At 37.8% G+C, this 12868-nt stretch overlaps 1 protein-coding gene across 1 annotated transcript in view; it reads right to left on the reverse strand.

Annotated features, from left to right (window-relative positions):
* Positions 1 to 1373: 1373 nt before the first annotated feature.
* LOC139760375 (mpv17-like protein 2) overlaps positions 1374 to 12868 on the reverse strand; it is a 12690-nt gene continuing 1195 nt past the window's right edge. The window contains exons 2-3 of the mRNA XM_071683474.1: positions 9708 to 9831; positions 1374 to 2455 (exon numbers count right to left, since the gene is read on the reverse strand). Coding sequence (XP_071539575.1) covers positions 2017 to 2455; positions 9708 to 9831 — 563 coding nt within the window. The 3' untranslated portion in view covers positions 1374 to 2016. The remainder of the gene's footprint in view (positions 2456 to 9707; positions 9832 to 12868) is intronic.

A 12868-nucleotide genomic window follows, 5' to 3' on the forward strand; every position in this document is an offset into this window, starting at 1 on the left:
CTGGTGCTACCCTGCCCTACAGGAAACTGCACTTCCCCTTGCTTCTGCAAGGTAGTGCCAGGAAAACAGACAAAAAAGGCCACATTTGTTCACACTCAGTCTCTATCTTGTGTAATATCTGCATATAACACTATGCCCGACTATTACTTCCCTCTCTCTTTTTCCAGTCCTATATTACATCTATAAATACTTCCAGAAATACTCCCTCAAAATTTCATCTCTGTGGAAATTAAACAACAGACAATATAACATTGTCATACCTTAGTATTCACTCATCCTTCCTGTCACACTCTTCAAATTTCATCTCAAAATAAGACCTCATATTTCCCCTATTCATGTAGTATCATCTGAATACAGCTCCCAACCTTCTACCATCTTCCATCCTCCAGTATTAGGCCAACTTCTATAAATTACTTTTTTTTGTCAACACCTTCCTCAAATATCTATCCATGCAGTGACCAGAATGACAAAATGCTTATTTCACCCTAGTCTCAACTGTATACCACTTAGCAGGTCTTTTACCTAATCTTACTCTCAGAAATCCTTTAGGTACCCCTCCCCAAGCAACTTGATCCCAACTCCAGACATTTGTGACTCATTCCACAGTCCATTTACTCCTTTTGCATTTAAAATATTTTCCTTGCCATCACTTTTGTGCCGAATGTCTAATTCACATAAGACCTCTACCCTTGATAAATCCAACTTACCCACCTTAAGATACATAAGTCTTTTGATTTTCTCAAACACAACCCTAACACATACCTTTCCGTTTACTCTTGACAAACTTTTCCACCAATAGTTTATTTTGTTATATTTCACTTCACTCACTTTTCACCATATCTTTTCAGTTATTCAATCTACACTCGTGGCTTAATGTATTTTACTTTCCCTGTCACCGGTGTTATTCAATCTTCCTCAAATATTCTGTCTGACCTCCAGTTCATCCTCCTAGATCTAACACAGATATCATACTTCCTTATGTTCATGAACTTTGCATAGTTTTCAATATTCTTTCTGTCTCTTACCAATATATTCTCTTTATTTTTGCACTAATCTTTAATATTCAACTCTTACATTCTCACTTTCTATATTGTATAATCTGTAGTCAAAACCAATGTTTGCTTAACAGATGAGAAGCTAGAGTGGCTTCATCTCGCCCTTTTGATGCTAAAAAAACTAAATTTCTCAACACCAGTTTTACCTTTACATATATCATCAAATACAGATGAAAGGTATGCACAGGGCTGTAATTTTCATTATAACAGTGAAATGATTTATCTTTTAGCCTTGCCGTAAACCAAAATTTTAGAATAAAATGCTAGAGAAAATAAAGCCTTATAAATAGAAGTCCACAGGGAATTGAAGCAAATAATAATATAATTCATTTATTCTGTAAATATATATGTATATTTACATAATATATATGTATATTTACAATTTCATGAGAAATAGCACAAAAATAAAACAAATAAATATCAACAATATTCAGTTATATACAGGAGCAAAAAAATAAGTATGAAAATTTACAATTTCAACAGAAATAGCCCCAAAAATAACAAAAATGAATATCAACAATATCTAATTATATACAAGGGCCAAAAAAATTCAATAAACAGATTTCACATAAAGAGGTGAGCACATTCAAAAAGATTAAGAACACAAAGGAACTGTTGCTGTACTCCACCTGTAATACTTGTACTTTGTATGTTTGATGTATGTTACAGATTCTGGCTGAATTATCTTAAGTTATTGATAGCCATTAAATCCAAGAACATACATACATGTAGTGCTAAGATTCCCTTCTTTTATAACCAACCATACAAAGCAATCAAATAAGAGCACAACATAGATACACAGGTGAAACATCATTCACACTTCACCGATTCAGTACAATGGACTTATATAACATTCATACAACTCATACCAGTAGACAAAATATTTTCTCAAAAGTAATTCTTTGGGTAACCATTCACTCAGTGGTAATGACAGTGATTTTTTGGGTTTTAATATATGCAATTAATCCATAGATTTTCTTGCCAAGTCTTCATTATCCAAATATATATCTGAGGTATTTCTAAAAAGCTCCTTATCATTCTCATTTACTTCAGAATCGTCTCCCTCCTTTGGTATCTTAATGTCATAGCAAACACGTGAGGTGTAAATATCAAAGAGAAGAGATATTGTGTTATCATACAGTACACGATATTTTGTTGGAAGCAAGTAAAAGTTTACTATCTGCGCTGGGGGCCACACAAGCCACTCTGCAGCATACAACCTCCAGCCCTTATGACGAAGATTACTAAAGAACTCTTCCCAATCACCTCCTCTAAAGACCCCAAGGGACAGGAAGAATACTGTGAGACACACTGGAGAGAACAGCAATTGGTCAACCAGCAGCTTCTTTATCACAACTTTTAGTGTCCGTCCTGGCAGTTTTCTGTCGAGCAATATGTACCTGTAAATGAAAAAAAATCCTGTAAACATTCTAATCATAATATATAAAAACAGTGCCCACTAACACAAGAGTTATTCAAAGGCTACTATGTTTTAGCTAAAATGAGCTGTATCATCAAAAAAGGCATAATATTTTATCACTAATTATAATTTGCCAAAATTAGTACTGTAAATCTGATTTTGAGGCAAAGTATTCTTTATTCAAAAGATATGCGATAACCTCTCCTTATCATCTACTGATAGGTCTTTCTAATCTATTGCAAAGGGCATCGCTAACAACTTCTGTCGCTTACATTTCTTTCATTCTTCCATTCTGACAGCACTGTAGCAGGTCTCTCCTGTACACAAAGCAACTCTCTGTGGTTCCTGTTTCTCTGCTAGCTCTACCTTGGATGACTAACATTCCTTCACCCTATGATGCTCTTCTTACTAATCCTATGCCCCTTCGAACTGTCCAAAACGTGCTCCTCACTCTCTGGACACAAGCAAAGCTTATGGTCCTTATGGTATCCATCCTCATGTACTGAAAGTGTGCCTCTGAACTTGCTCCTGTGCTTGCTTGCTTGTCTATTCTGTTCTGTTTAAAAACTGGAAATTTCACTTCTTGGGAACATGTGTTGATACAATCCATCATTAAGAAGGGTGACTATTCTAAACAATCTAACTATCATCATCTTACTTGAAATCTACCACTTCCTCCTCAACTCCCATAGCCTTAGATACCTTGAATCTAACTGTCTTTTCTCTGATCACCAGCATGACTTCCATAAGGTGAGATCCACAAGTGATATTCTTTCCTATCCTACTGTTATTTACTCATCATCCCCAAAAGATTTTGGGGAATCCTATGTAGATGCCCTTGATATATCCAGAGCTTCTGATAGGTTGTGGCATCAGCATTTCATTTCTAAGCTCCCCTCTTATGGATTCCCTCTCTCACTTTGCTTCCTCGTATCTAACTTCCTCTCTGATCTGTCTCCTTGGTTGTTGTTTCAGCCTCTCCCCCTTTCTCCATCAACAGCAGTGTCCCTCAAGGTTCTGTCCTGTTTTTTACACCTATTTTCCTCTTAATCATTGACTTCCTTTTTTTCCACAAATAATAAAATGCCCCCTTACACTGATGGCTCAACACTGCATTCCTCCACATCTTTCAATTCTGCTCCTTCTTCTATCACTCAATATGCATCTCAACCTCAACACAACTTCCTTCATAAACTTGGACACAATATCTCAGTAAGGCTGATGAAATCTGGTAAAGTTTATTGCCCCCAAAGCCCAATTTCTGTCCATCTTTTTATCAAAAATTCCTCACGACTTCCCTCTTTCTGTCAACAGTTCTATAATTCCACCTGTTGACTCACTGAACATACTTGGTATATTGTAACACTCATCTCCTATCCTGGAAACCCCACTTTGCAGAAATAGTCAAGTATGCCTCTACGAAACTGAAAGTCCTATTTAGATGTCAAAACTTCTTTTCTTCAAATTATGGATGTTGAAATTTCTTTTATTTTGAACAATTGTTCTGTTTATACAGAGGACTGATCCATCCTTATACTGAATACTGCTTCCATATCTGGGGTGGTTCTAGCTCTGCATCCTTATTTGACAGGTTGAAGTCAAAAGAGATCTGACTTAAAAACTCTCACAGGCTTACTAACTTCAGAACTTGAGCCACTTGCCTTATGCAACAATGTTAGTTCTGTTTACTTCTTCTACAAGTATTACTATGGTTTTTGCTTGTGAGAGCCAGCTGCTTGTGTGCCCCCACCACTAGCTATACCACACAATACTTGGAAAGCTACTGCATCATATGATGACTGTATGGCTATTGGCAACTGAAGGATGGGCCATTTTGATAACTATTCCTTTCCCTATGATGAAGCTTTGGAATTCTCTAGCTTCTCATTTCATTACCAATAACTTTGACCTGAAACATTGTAAAAGACAGATAGCTTCTCATTTCATTACCAATAACTTTGACCTGAAACATTGTAAAAGACAGATTTCTAACTTCCAACAATATTTGTAAATTTTTCCCATCTCATCTTTTTTCCTTCCATTAACCTCTTCATATTTCAATTAAGACCAAGCCTTATGTGGACTTTTGTTTGTGACTGGAGCCTTGTAAACAGAAACAAAAAAAGACACAGTTAAACATTTCTATCCACATAAGCATTAATCATCATGGTTTTAAAACCAAAAGTTTCGTTTAACAGACAACTGGATAAATACATTATAGACATCGATAGAGATAATATACTCTATCAAAATCTGATAACCTTAAAACCTCGACTTCCCAAAGTTTATAGCATCCTGCTGATTGATACTGTTTTCAAGTTAAATCTTTAAACTTCCTTCTCTTGAGGAATCCCAAATACACGGTTCTACCTCATAAGAAACCCTAAAGTCATTCTTTCCCTCATGAGAAACCCTAAAGAATCTCTTCCTCCTCATAATAAACCCAAAAGACTCTCTCCTCCATCACATGGAACTCTACTGACACTATTCTCCAAAAAACCTCAAAGGCTTTTTTCCCCCTAATGAGGGATCCCAAAGACTCTTCTCCCATTATGCAGAACTTTAAAGGCTCTCTTCCCCCTTATCAGGAACCACAAAGACTCTTCCCCCTTCATAAGGAATCCCTAAGACTTATTCCCTCCATGAGGAACCTAAAGGATGCTCTCTTTTTCCATTTCAAAACACCCTCTTCTGCTCTCTCAACCTACACTCTTTTTATTACCACACATCTCTCTTACCCTATTATATTACTTACTCGATCAAACCACCTCACACCACATATTGTCCTCAAACATACCATTTCCAGCACATCCACCCTCCTCCGCACAACTCTACCCATAGCCCACGCCTCGCAACCATATAACATTGTTGGAACCACTATTCCTTCAAACATACCCATTTTTGCTTTTCGAGATAATGTTCTCGACTTCCACACATTTTTCAACACTCCCAGAATTTTCACCCCCTTCCCCACCCTATGATTCATTATTTCTTTTTATTATACTTTGTTGCTGTCTCCCGCATTAGTGAGGTAGTGCAAGGGAACAGACGAAAGAATGGTGCAACCCACCCACATACACACGTATATACGTACATGTCCACACACGCACATATACATCCCTATTCATTCTAACGTATACATATATATACATACACAGACATATACATAAATACACATGTACATAATTCATACTTGCTGCCTTCATTCATTCCCGTCGCCATCCCGCCACACATGAAATGACAACACCCTACCCCCGCATGTGCACGAGGTAGCGCTAGGAAAAGACAACAAAGGCCACATTCTTTCACACTCAGTCTCTAGCTGTCATGTATAATGCACCAAAACGACAGCTCCCTTTCCACATCCAGGCACCACAAAACTTTCCATGGTTTACCCCAGACGCTTCACATGCCCTGGTTCAATCCACTGATAGCACGTCAACCCTGGTATACCACATCGTTCCAATTCACTCTATTCCTTGCACACCTTTCAGCCTCCTGCATGTTCAGGCCCCGATCGCTCAAAATCTTTTACACTCCATCTTTCAACCACCAATTTGGTCTCCCACTTTTCCTCATTCCCTCCACCTCTGACACATATATCCTCTTTGTCAATCTTTCCTCACCATTTCAAAACACCCTCTTCTGCTCTCTCAGCCACACTCTTTTTATTACCACACATCTCTCTTACCCTTTCATTACTTACTTGATCAAACCACCTCACACCACATATTGTCCTCAAACATCTTGTTTTCAACACATCCACCCTCCGCCACACAACTCTATCTATAGCCCATGCCTCGGAACCATATAACATTGTTGGAACCACTGTTCCTTCAAACATACCCATTTTTGCTTTCCGAGATAATGTCCTCGCTTTCCACACATTCTTCAACGCTCCCAGAACTTTCGCCCCCTCCTCCATCCTGTGACTCACTTCTGCTTCCATGGTTCCATCTGCTGCCAAATCCACTCCCAGATATCTAAAACACTTCACTTCCTCCAGTTTTTCTCCATTCAAACTTACCTCCCATTTGACTTGTCACTCAACTCTATTGTACCTAATAACCTTGCTCCTATTCAAATTTACTCTCGGCTTTCTTCTTTCACACGCTTTACCAAACTCAGTCACCAGCTTCTGCAGTTTCTCACCCGAATCAGCCACTAGCGCTGTATCATCAGTGAACAACAACTGACTCACTTCCCAAGCTCTCACATGCACAACAGACTACATACTTGCCCCTCTCTCCAAAACTCTTGCATTCACCTCCCTAACAACCCCATCCATAAACAAATTAAACAACCATGAGACATCAAGCATACCTGCCGCAAACCTACATTCACTGAGAACCAATCTCTTTCCTCTCTTCCTACTCGTACACATGCCTTACATCCTCAATAAAAACTTTTAACTGCTTCTAAAAACTTGCCTTCCATACCATATATTCTTAATACCTTCCACAGAGCATCTCTATCAACTCTATCATATGCCTTCTCCAGATCCATAAATGCTACATACAAATCCATTCGCTTTTCTAAGTATTTCTCACATACATTCCTCAAAGCAAAGACCTGATCCACACATCCTCTACCACTTCTGAAACCACACTGCTCTTCCCCAATCTGATGCTCTGTACATGCCTTCACCCTCTCAATCAATACCCTCCCATATAATTTCCCAGGAATACTCAACAAACTTATACCTCTGTAATTTGAGCACTCATCTTTATCCCCTTTACTTTTATACAATGGCACTATGCATGCATTCCGCCAATCCTCAGGCACCTTACCACGAGTCATACATACATTAAATATCCTTACCAACCAGTCAACAACACAGTCACCCCCTTTTTTAATAAACTCCACAGCAATACCATCCAAACCCGCTGCCTTGCCAGCTTTCATCTTCCGCAAAGCTTTCATTACCTCTTCTCTGTTCACCAAACCTTTCTCCCTAACCCTTTCACTTCGCACACCATCTCGACCAGTAAAAAGAGAATAAAAAAATGTTTTGGAAGGAGGTAAATAAAGTGCATAAAACAAGAGAACAAATGGGAACATTGGTGAAGGGGGCTAATGGGGAGGTAATAAGTAGTGGTGATGTGAGAAGGAGATGGAGTGAATATTTTGAAGGTTTGTTGAATGTGTGTCGCAGTTTCCTGCATTAGCGAGGTAGCGCAAGAAAACAGACGAAAGAATGGCCAACCCACCCACATACACATGTATATACATAAACGCCCAAACATGCACATATACATACCTATAAATTTCAACATATACATACACATACATATATACACATGTACATATCCATACTTGCTGCCTTCATCTATTCCCACTGCCACACCACCAAACATGAAATGGCACACCCCTCCCCCCGCACGCACGAGGTAGCACTCAGGAAAAGACAACAAAGGCTGCATTTGTTCACACTCACTCTCTAGCTATCATGTGTAATGCACCGAAACCATGGCTCCCTTTTCACATCCAGGCCCTGACTCAATCCATTGCCAGCACGTCGACCCCGGTATACCACATCATTCAAATTCACTCCATTCTTTGCATGCCTTTCACCCTCCTGTATTGTTTAAAATCTTTTTCACTCCACCTTTCCACCACCAATTTGGTCTCCCACTTCTCTTAATTCCCTCCACCTCTGACACATGTATCCTCTTTGTCAATATTTCCTCATGCATTCTCTCTTTGTGACCAATTCATTTCAATACACCCTCTTCTGCTCTCTCAACCACACTCTTTATTACTACACATCTCTCTTACTCTTTCACTACTTAATCAAGCCACCCTCACACCACACATTGTCCTCAAACATTTCATTTCCGACACATCCACCCTCCTCCACACGACCCTATCTACAGCCCGTGCCTCGCAGCCATATAATGTTGTTGGAACCACTATTTTTTCAAACATAGCCATTTTTGCTCTCCAAGATAACATTCTCACCTTCCACACATTCTTCAATGCTCCCAGGACCTTTGCCCCCTCCCCCACCCTGTGACTTACTTCTGCTTCCATGGTTCCAACTGCTGCTAAATCCTCTCCCAGGTATCTAAAACACTTCCATGCATTCTCCACATGTCGTTGAAGGCGAATAAGGGGTATGGGAGCGGGGGGCTAGAAAACCTCCCATAAAATTTACCATGTATATTCAACAGACTTATGCCACTGTATTTCAAGCAATCACATTTTGTCCCCTTTGAATTTATTTAAGGGCACTCTACTGGCATTCAGCTTGTCCAAAAGCTCCTCACCTTGGGCCATATATAGAGTGAAAATCTTAGTAAATCAACAACACCATCATCCCATTTCTTGAGCAATTCTACCACAATCCCAGCCACTTCAACCACTTTACCATGCTTCATCTTGCAAAAGGCTTACAGAACTTTCCTTTCACCTGTGCTATTCACCATAAGTCTCTTGATCTACATACCTCCTTGTCATAAACAATTCACATCCTACACCCTATCAGCAAACACTTTCAACAACCCAAAATACTCACTACATCTCTCCTTCACTCCTTCTTTGCCTGTTACCACTTCCCTATTTGTTCTCTTCACTGATGCTCCCATTTGTTCTCTTGTTCTTCTTACACTATTCATCTCCTTTCAGAACATTTTTTTTTATTCTCATAGAAGTTTACTTATATCCTCTCAACCCATCTCTCATTTGCTTTCTTCTTCAGCATTCTATGCCTTCCTCTTGACTTTCTGACACTCTAATGGAAAATCACTTACTTTCACTACAAGGATCACCAATGCTCCTATCCTCCTTCTCAAGCAGTTTAACTTCTTCATCCCAAAATTACTTGTGACGGAGTCTAATTGTTCCAGTGCCCTCAAACTGACTGAGATGACATAATGACACCCAGAAAGCAAAATCTGTGTTGTCCAGACTATGCCTTATGAATAAAGGTATAAATAAACCTGGCTATCCATGTTATGCTGAGAACTAGGGCTAAGGTTAAGTCCATCATGTCATTCAATACAAAAAGTTTAATATCATTAAAATGTTATCATAGCAAGTAATGCTACAGTCTAAGTAAAAACAGACCTTCATATATATTCAGAATTTCCAAAAACAGATTTTAATATATATGTGCTACCAATGAGTAAAGTTGAAAGTTTTAAATCTTCCATAATCTGAGTCACTTTTATAGGTCAGTATATCTTCCCTAAAGCATCAAGTCAATGTGAAAATATTTCTATTAAACTTACCAGTGATGGCACAGAGCACCTACTGTGACACCAGTACACGTCATGTGTCTTGTTCGTGCAATATCCCATGTTTTCTGCTGCCTATACATGATATTGTGATGCTGTTGAAGAACATCTCCCATACCTACAATAATAAGCAAAGTAAGACTTAAAGGTATACTAAAAGCATTTTAGAAATATCATTCAAGGGTACGTACTGAACAATGACTTCAGCTCATTATTATGCCCCATCCATAAAAGGTACTTTAAAGAAATCATGATGGCACTGAATAGCCAGCCTTAACATCCTCATATCCACTCAACACCAATTATTTATACCATTAACTACTCTTAAGCATGTGTTACATTCACCATAAAAACTCTTTACAGCAATCATTTATCTATCATTTACATTACAAAATCAAGACTTCCCACAGTTCTTTTCTGTTTTCTTTACACTTATTTTCTAAATTCATATGTGCAACACACACTTTTCTCTCTTCTTCCATAACTTTCTCATAAACTTAATGAAAAGCAAGAATCTTCACTCCTTCCTTTCATGAATTTTTCTGTTCACCTAAATGAGGTTCTAGTATTCCATTTCAATACAACTTATTACAGTTTTGCCACATACTCATAGTTATACCTAGAAGACTTATCCTATATTCATTTTTGCATTATTTTGTGCTACTTTTAATCAGTGAAACATTCCCTGCATTTAGCCAATATTCTGACACAGGACCATGCTGCCATGCATTCTTTCCATATCCAATCAACTGCTGTTTCATGTACAACCCTTTCTCATCACTATCTAATCTCTACCCATTGATTCTGTATATTTCAGCTGTGTTATAATTCTTCTCATATTCTTCTTCAATACCAATTTCATGCTCCCAAATCCCTCATCTCTCTTGATCAATGCTTACATTTTGTATATCTTTAGCTACAATAATTATATGAAGTAGTCTTTCTACATCTATCACCATCAATCACTTCCACTAGCAATATCCTCTCCTTGTCATGTACACCTCCCTTTTCACTTGGATCCCCTTTTTACAAACTACCCAACTCCTTCCACAAAAGCTTTCACTACAATTTTCTTCCACTATATATGCAAATTTTCATGCAGGTTACTCTTTTATTCACATATAACATTTTTTACTTTATATTTCAGACTATATTTTTCACTCTGCCTTCCTCTCTCTCCCCAACCTATCTTTCCAATTTCACATATATCAGCAGTGACCTCATTTGATACAGTCTTCAAATGCTTCCACCTCAAATCAACTTCATTTTCTTCCAATTTATCATTATTCCTCAGATCCATATGGATAAAAACTTTCACACATTCATCTCTAACTTCTCAAACTTCATCTATCTTACTTTCTCATTTATGCTCATATTCAAACACCATTTACAATAAGAAATATTCTACATTTTACTATGTGAGATAATGGCTACCTATCTCTTAAACTACCCATCATATATCTCACATCTTTTAAACTACTTATATTCTTTCCTAAGACATATCAGTCAAATTCCTTTAAATCCAATTCCTTCCGTACCTGTAACTTTTATATTCATAAAAATTCCTTCAAAATGCTCTACCCTGTTTAACCATAACTGAAATTTCCCTTACTAAAACATGGATAACTGAACACTGTTTGAAAAGAAAAAAAATGAAATATATCCAAGATGACCGACCAAGAAGATAACCTCTCCATGGTCAGTCGTCCAAAGTTTTGCTGTTAAATGGTGGGTGTAATCCTTTGAGTGAGTATGGAGGAATGAAATCTCAGATAGCAGATATATCAAAGAGTTTTATGGGTAAACAAAATGTGAAGTAATAAAAGCATCACCATATCATATAGGTCTTTCAGGAGTACTGCATCCTTAACTTAGGTACATCAGTGACACAATAGGTCATCCATAAAATATGGAATGTTAAGTATAGCACAAACAACTTGGAAATATCTATGAAACGTTTCTGGAATTAGAAGATTAGACATGCACAATGAAGAAATCTGATGAAGATATGTGTTGTAAATTAATTTTACAAGAGAATTAACATGAGAAAGACAGACAATAGGAGGCCTGACTGGCCCACAACTAGGTTGTCTGAAAAAAGATTTATTTAACTTGACAAAAAAAATTAATTCCGCTCAGTACTTTTACGATGAAGACATGGAGAGAAGAGACAGAAAGAAAATGGGTGAAGAAACTTTTCATTCTTCTTATTTCTGATATGTGCTGTTACATGTAGTTTCTGTAGCTTACATACAAAAATAAATCAACTTCTGAGAAAAAATTCAACAAACACTTATCTATCAATAACTCTGATTACCGTTTCCTCCCTAGTCCATGGCTGCCTACCAACTACTACCTACAAACACAACAAACATTGCAGAAACATTTTAACAAAATCAATAAACAAACATGCAGTTGACACATGTACATCATCCAGAATACTAATGCCACTAAATATCGAATGTATTTTCCATTAACAGCATTTAATATTCATCAAAAATCAGTTTTTGGTCTCCAGGCATCTATATTGAAGTCTATAGGCATGTGTAATGGTTTGAAGTGCAAACCAACATTTCTTACACATTATTTGGCCATACCATGTCTCAACTTCAGCAGGGAGCTCCATCCCTGCAACATATATCAGTAACTTTTAGGGTTTTGCACATGGTAGTGTGTTTCCTTTCTGAGAAGAAATCTCTGGCATCATACATCTATATGGTGTATCAGTTAGCATTACTGACCATCACACCAGATAAGACCTGCATATATTCAAATCATGGTTGCAGCAGCTGATTTACTGTCCACTCAGATGTTTATCCTCTCACACGGGCTGGTTGATAAAATGGGTCCCTGGCATAGCTTGGGTGCACGCTTGTGCATACATACATAGGAGTAAAGGCACTGGTACATATGTGCAAGGCTGAGAGACAGGGCAACTTGAGTGTACAAGTCTCTCCTCGAAACACAAATATTAAAAACAAATAGTAATCACAACTCATGACCTTGTTTAGTGAACACGTTTTTGGTGGATCATTATGAAATTATTATTGAGTAAATACAATAGACGAATAACTAAGGTAAAAAGAGAAAAAATACCTACTTTCCTAGGCGTGAATACAGCAGTCACTCATGTAAATTTTCATGATTATCAAGAA

This window comes from Panulirus ornatus, chromosome 3 (genome assembly GCF_036320965.1).
Source record: "Panulirus ornatus isolate Po-2019 chromosome 3, ASM3632096v1, whole genome shotgun sequence".
Classification (NCBI taxonomy): Eukaryota; Metazoa; Arthropoda; class Malacostraca; order Decapoda; family Palinuridae; genus Panulirus; species Panulirus ornatus.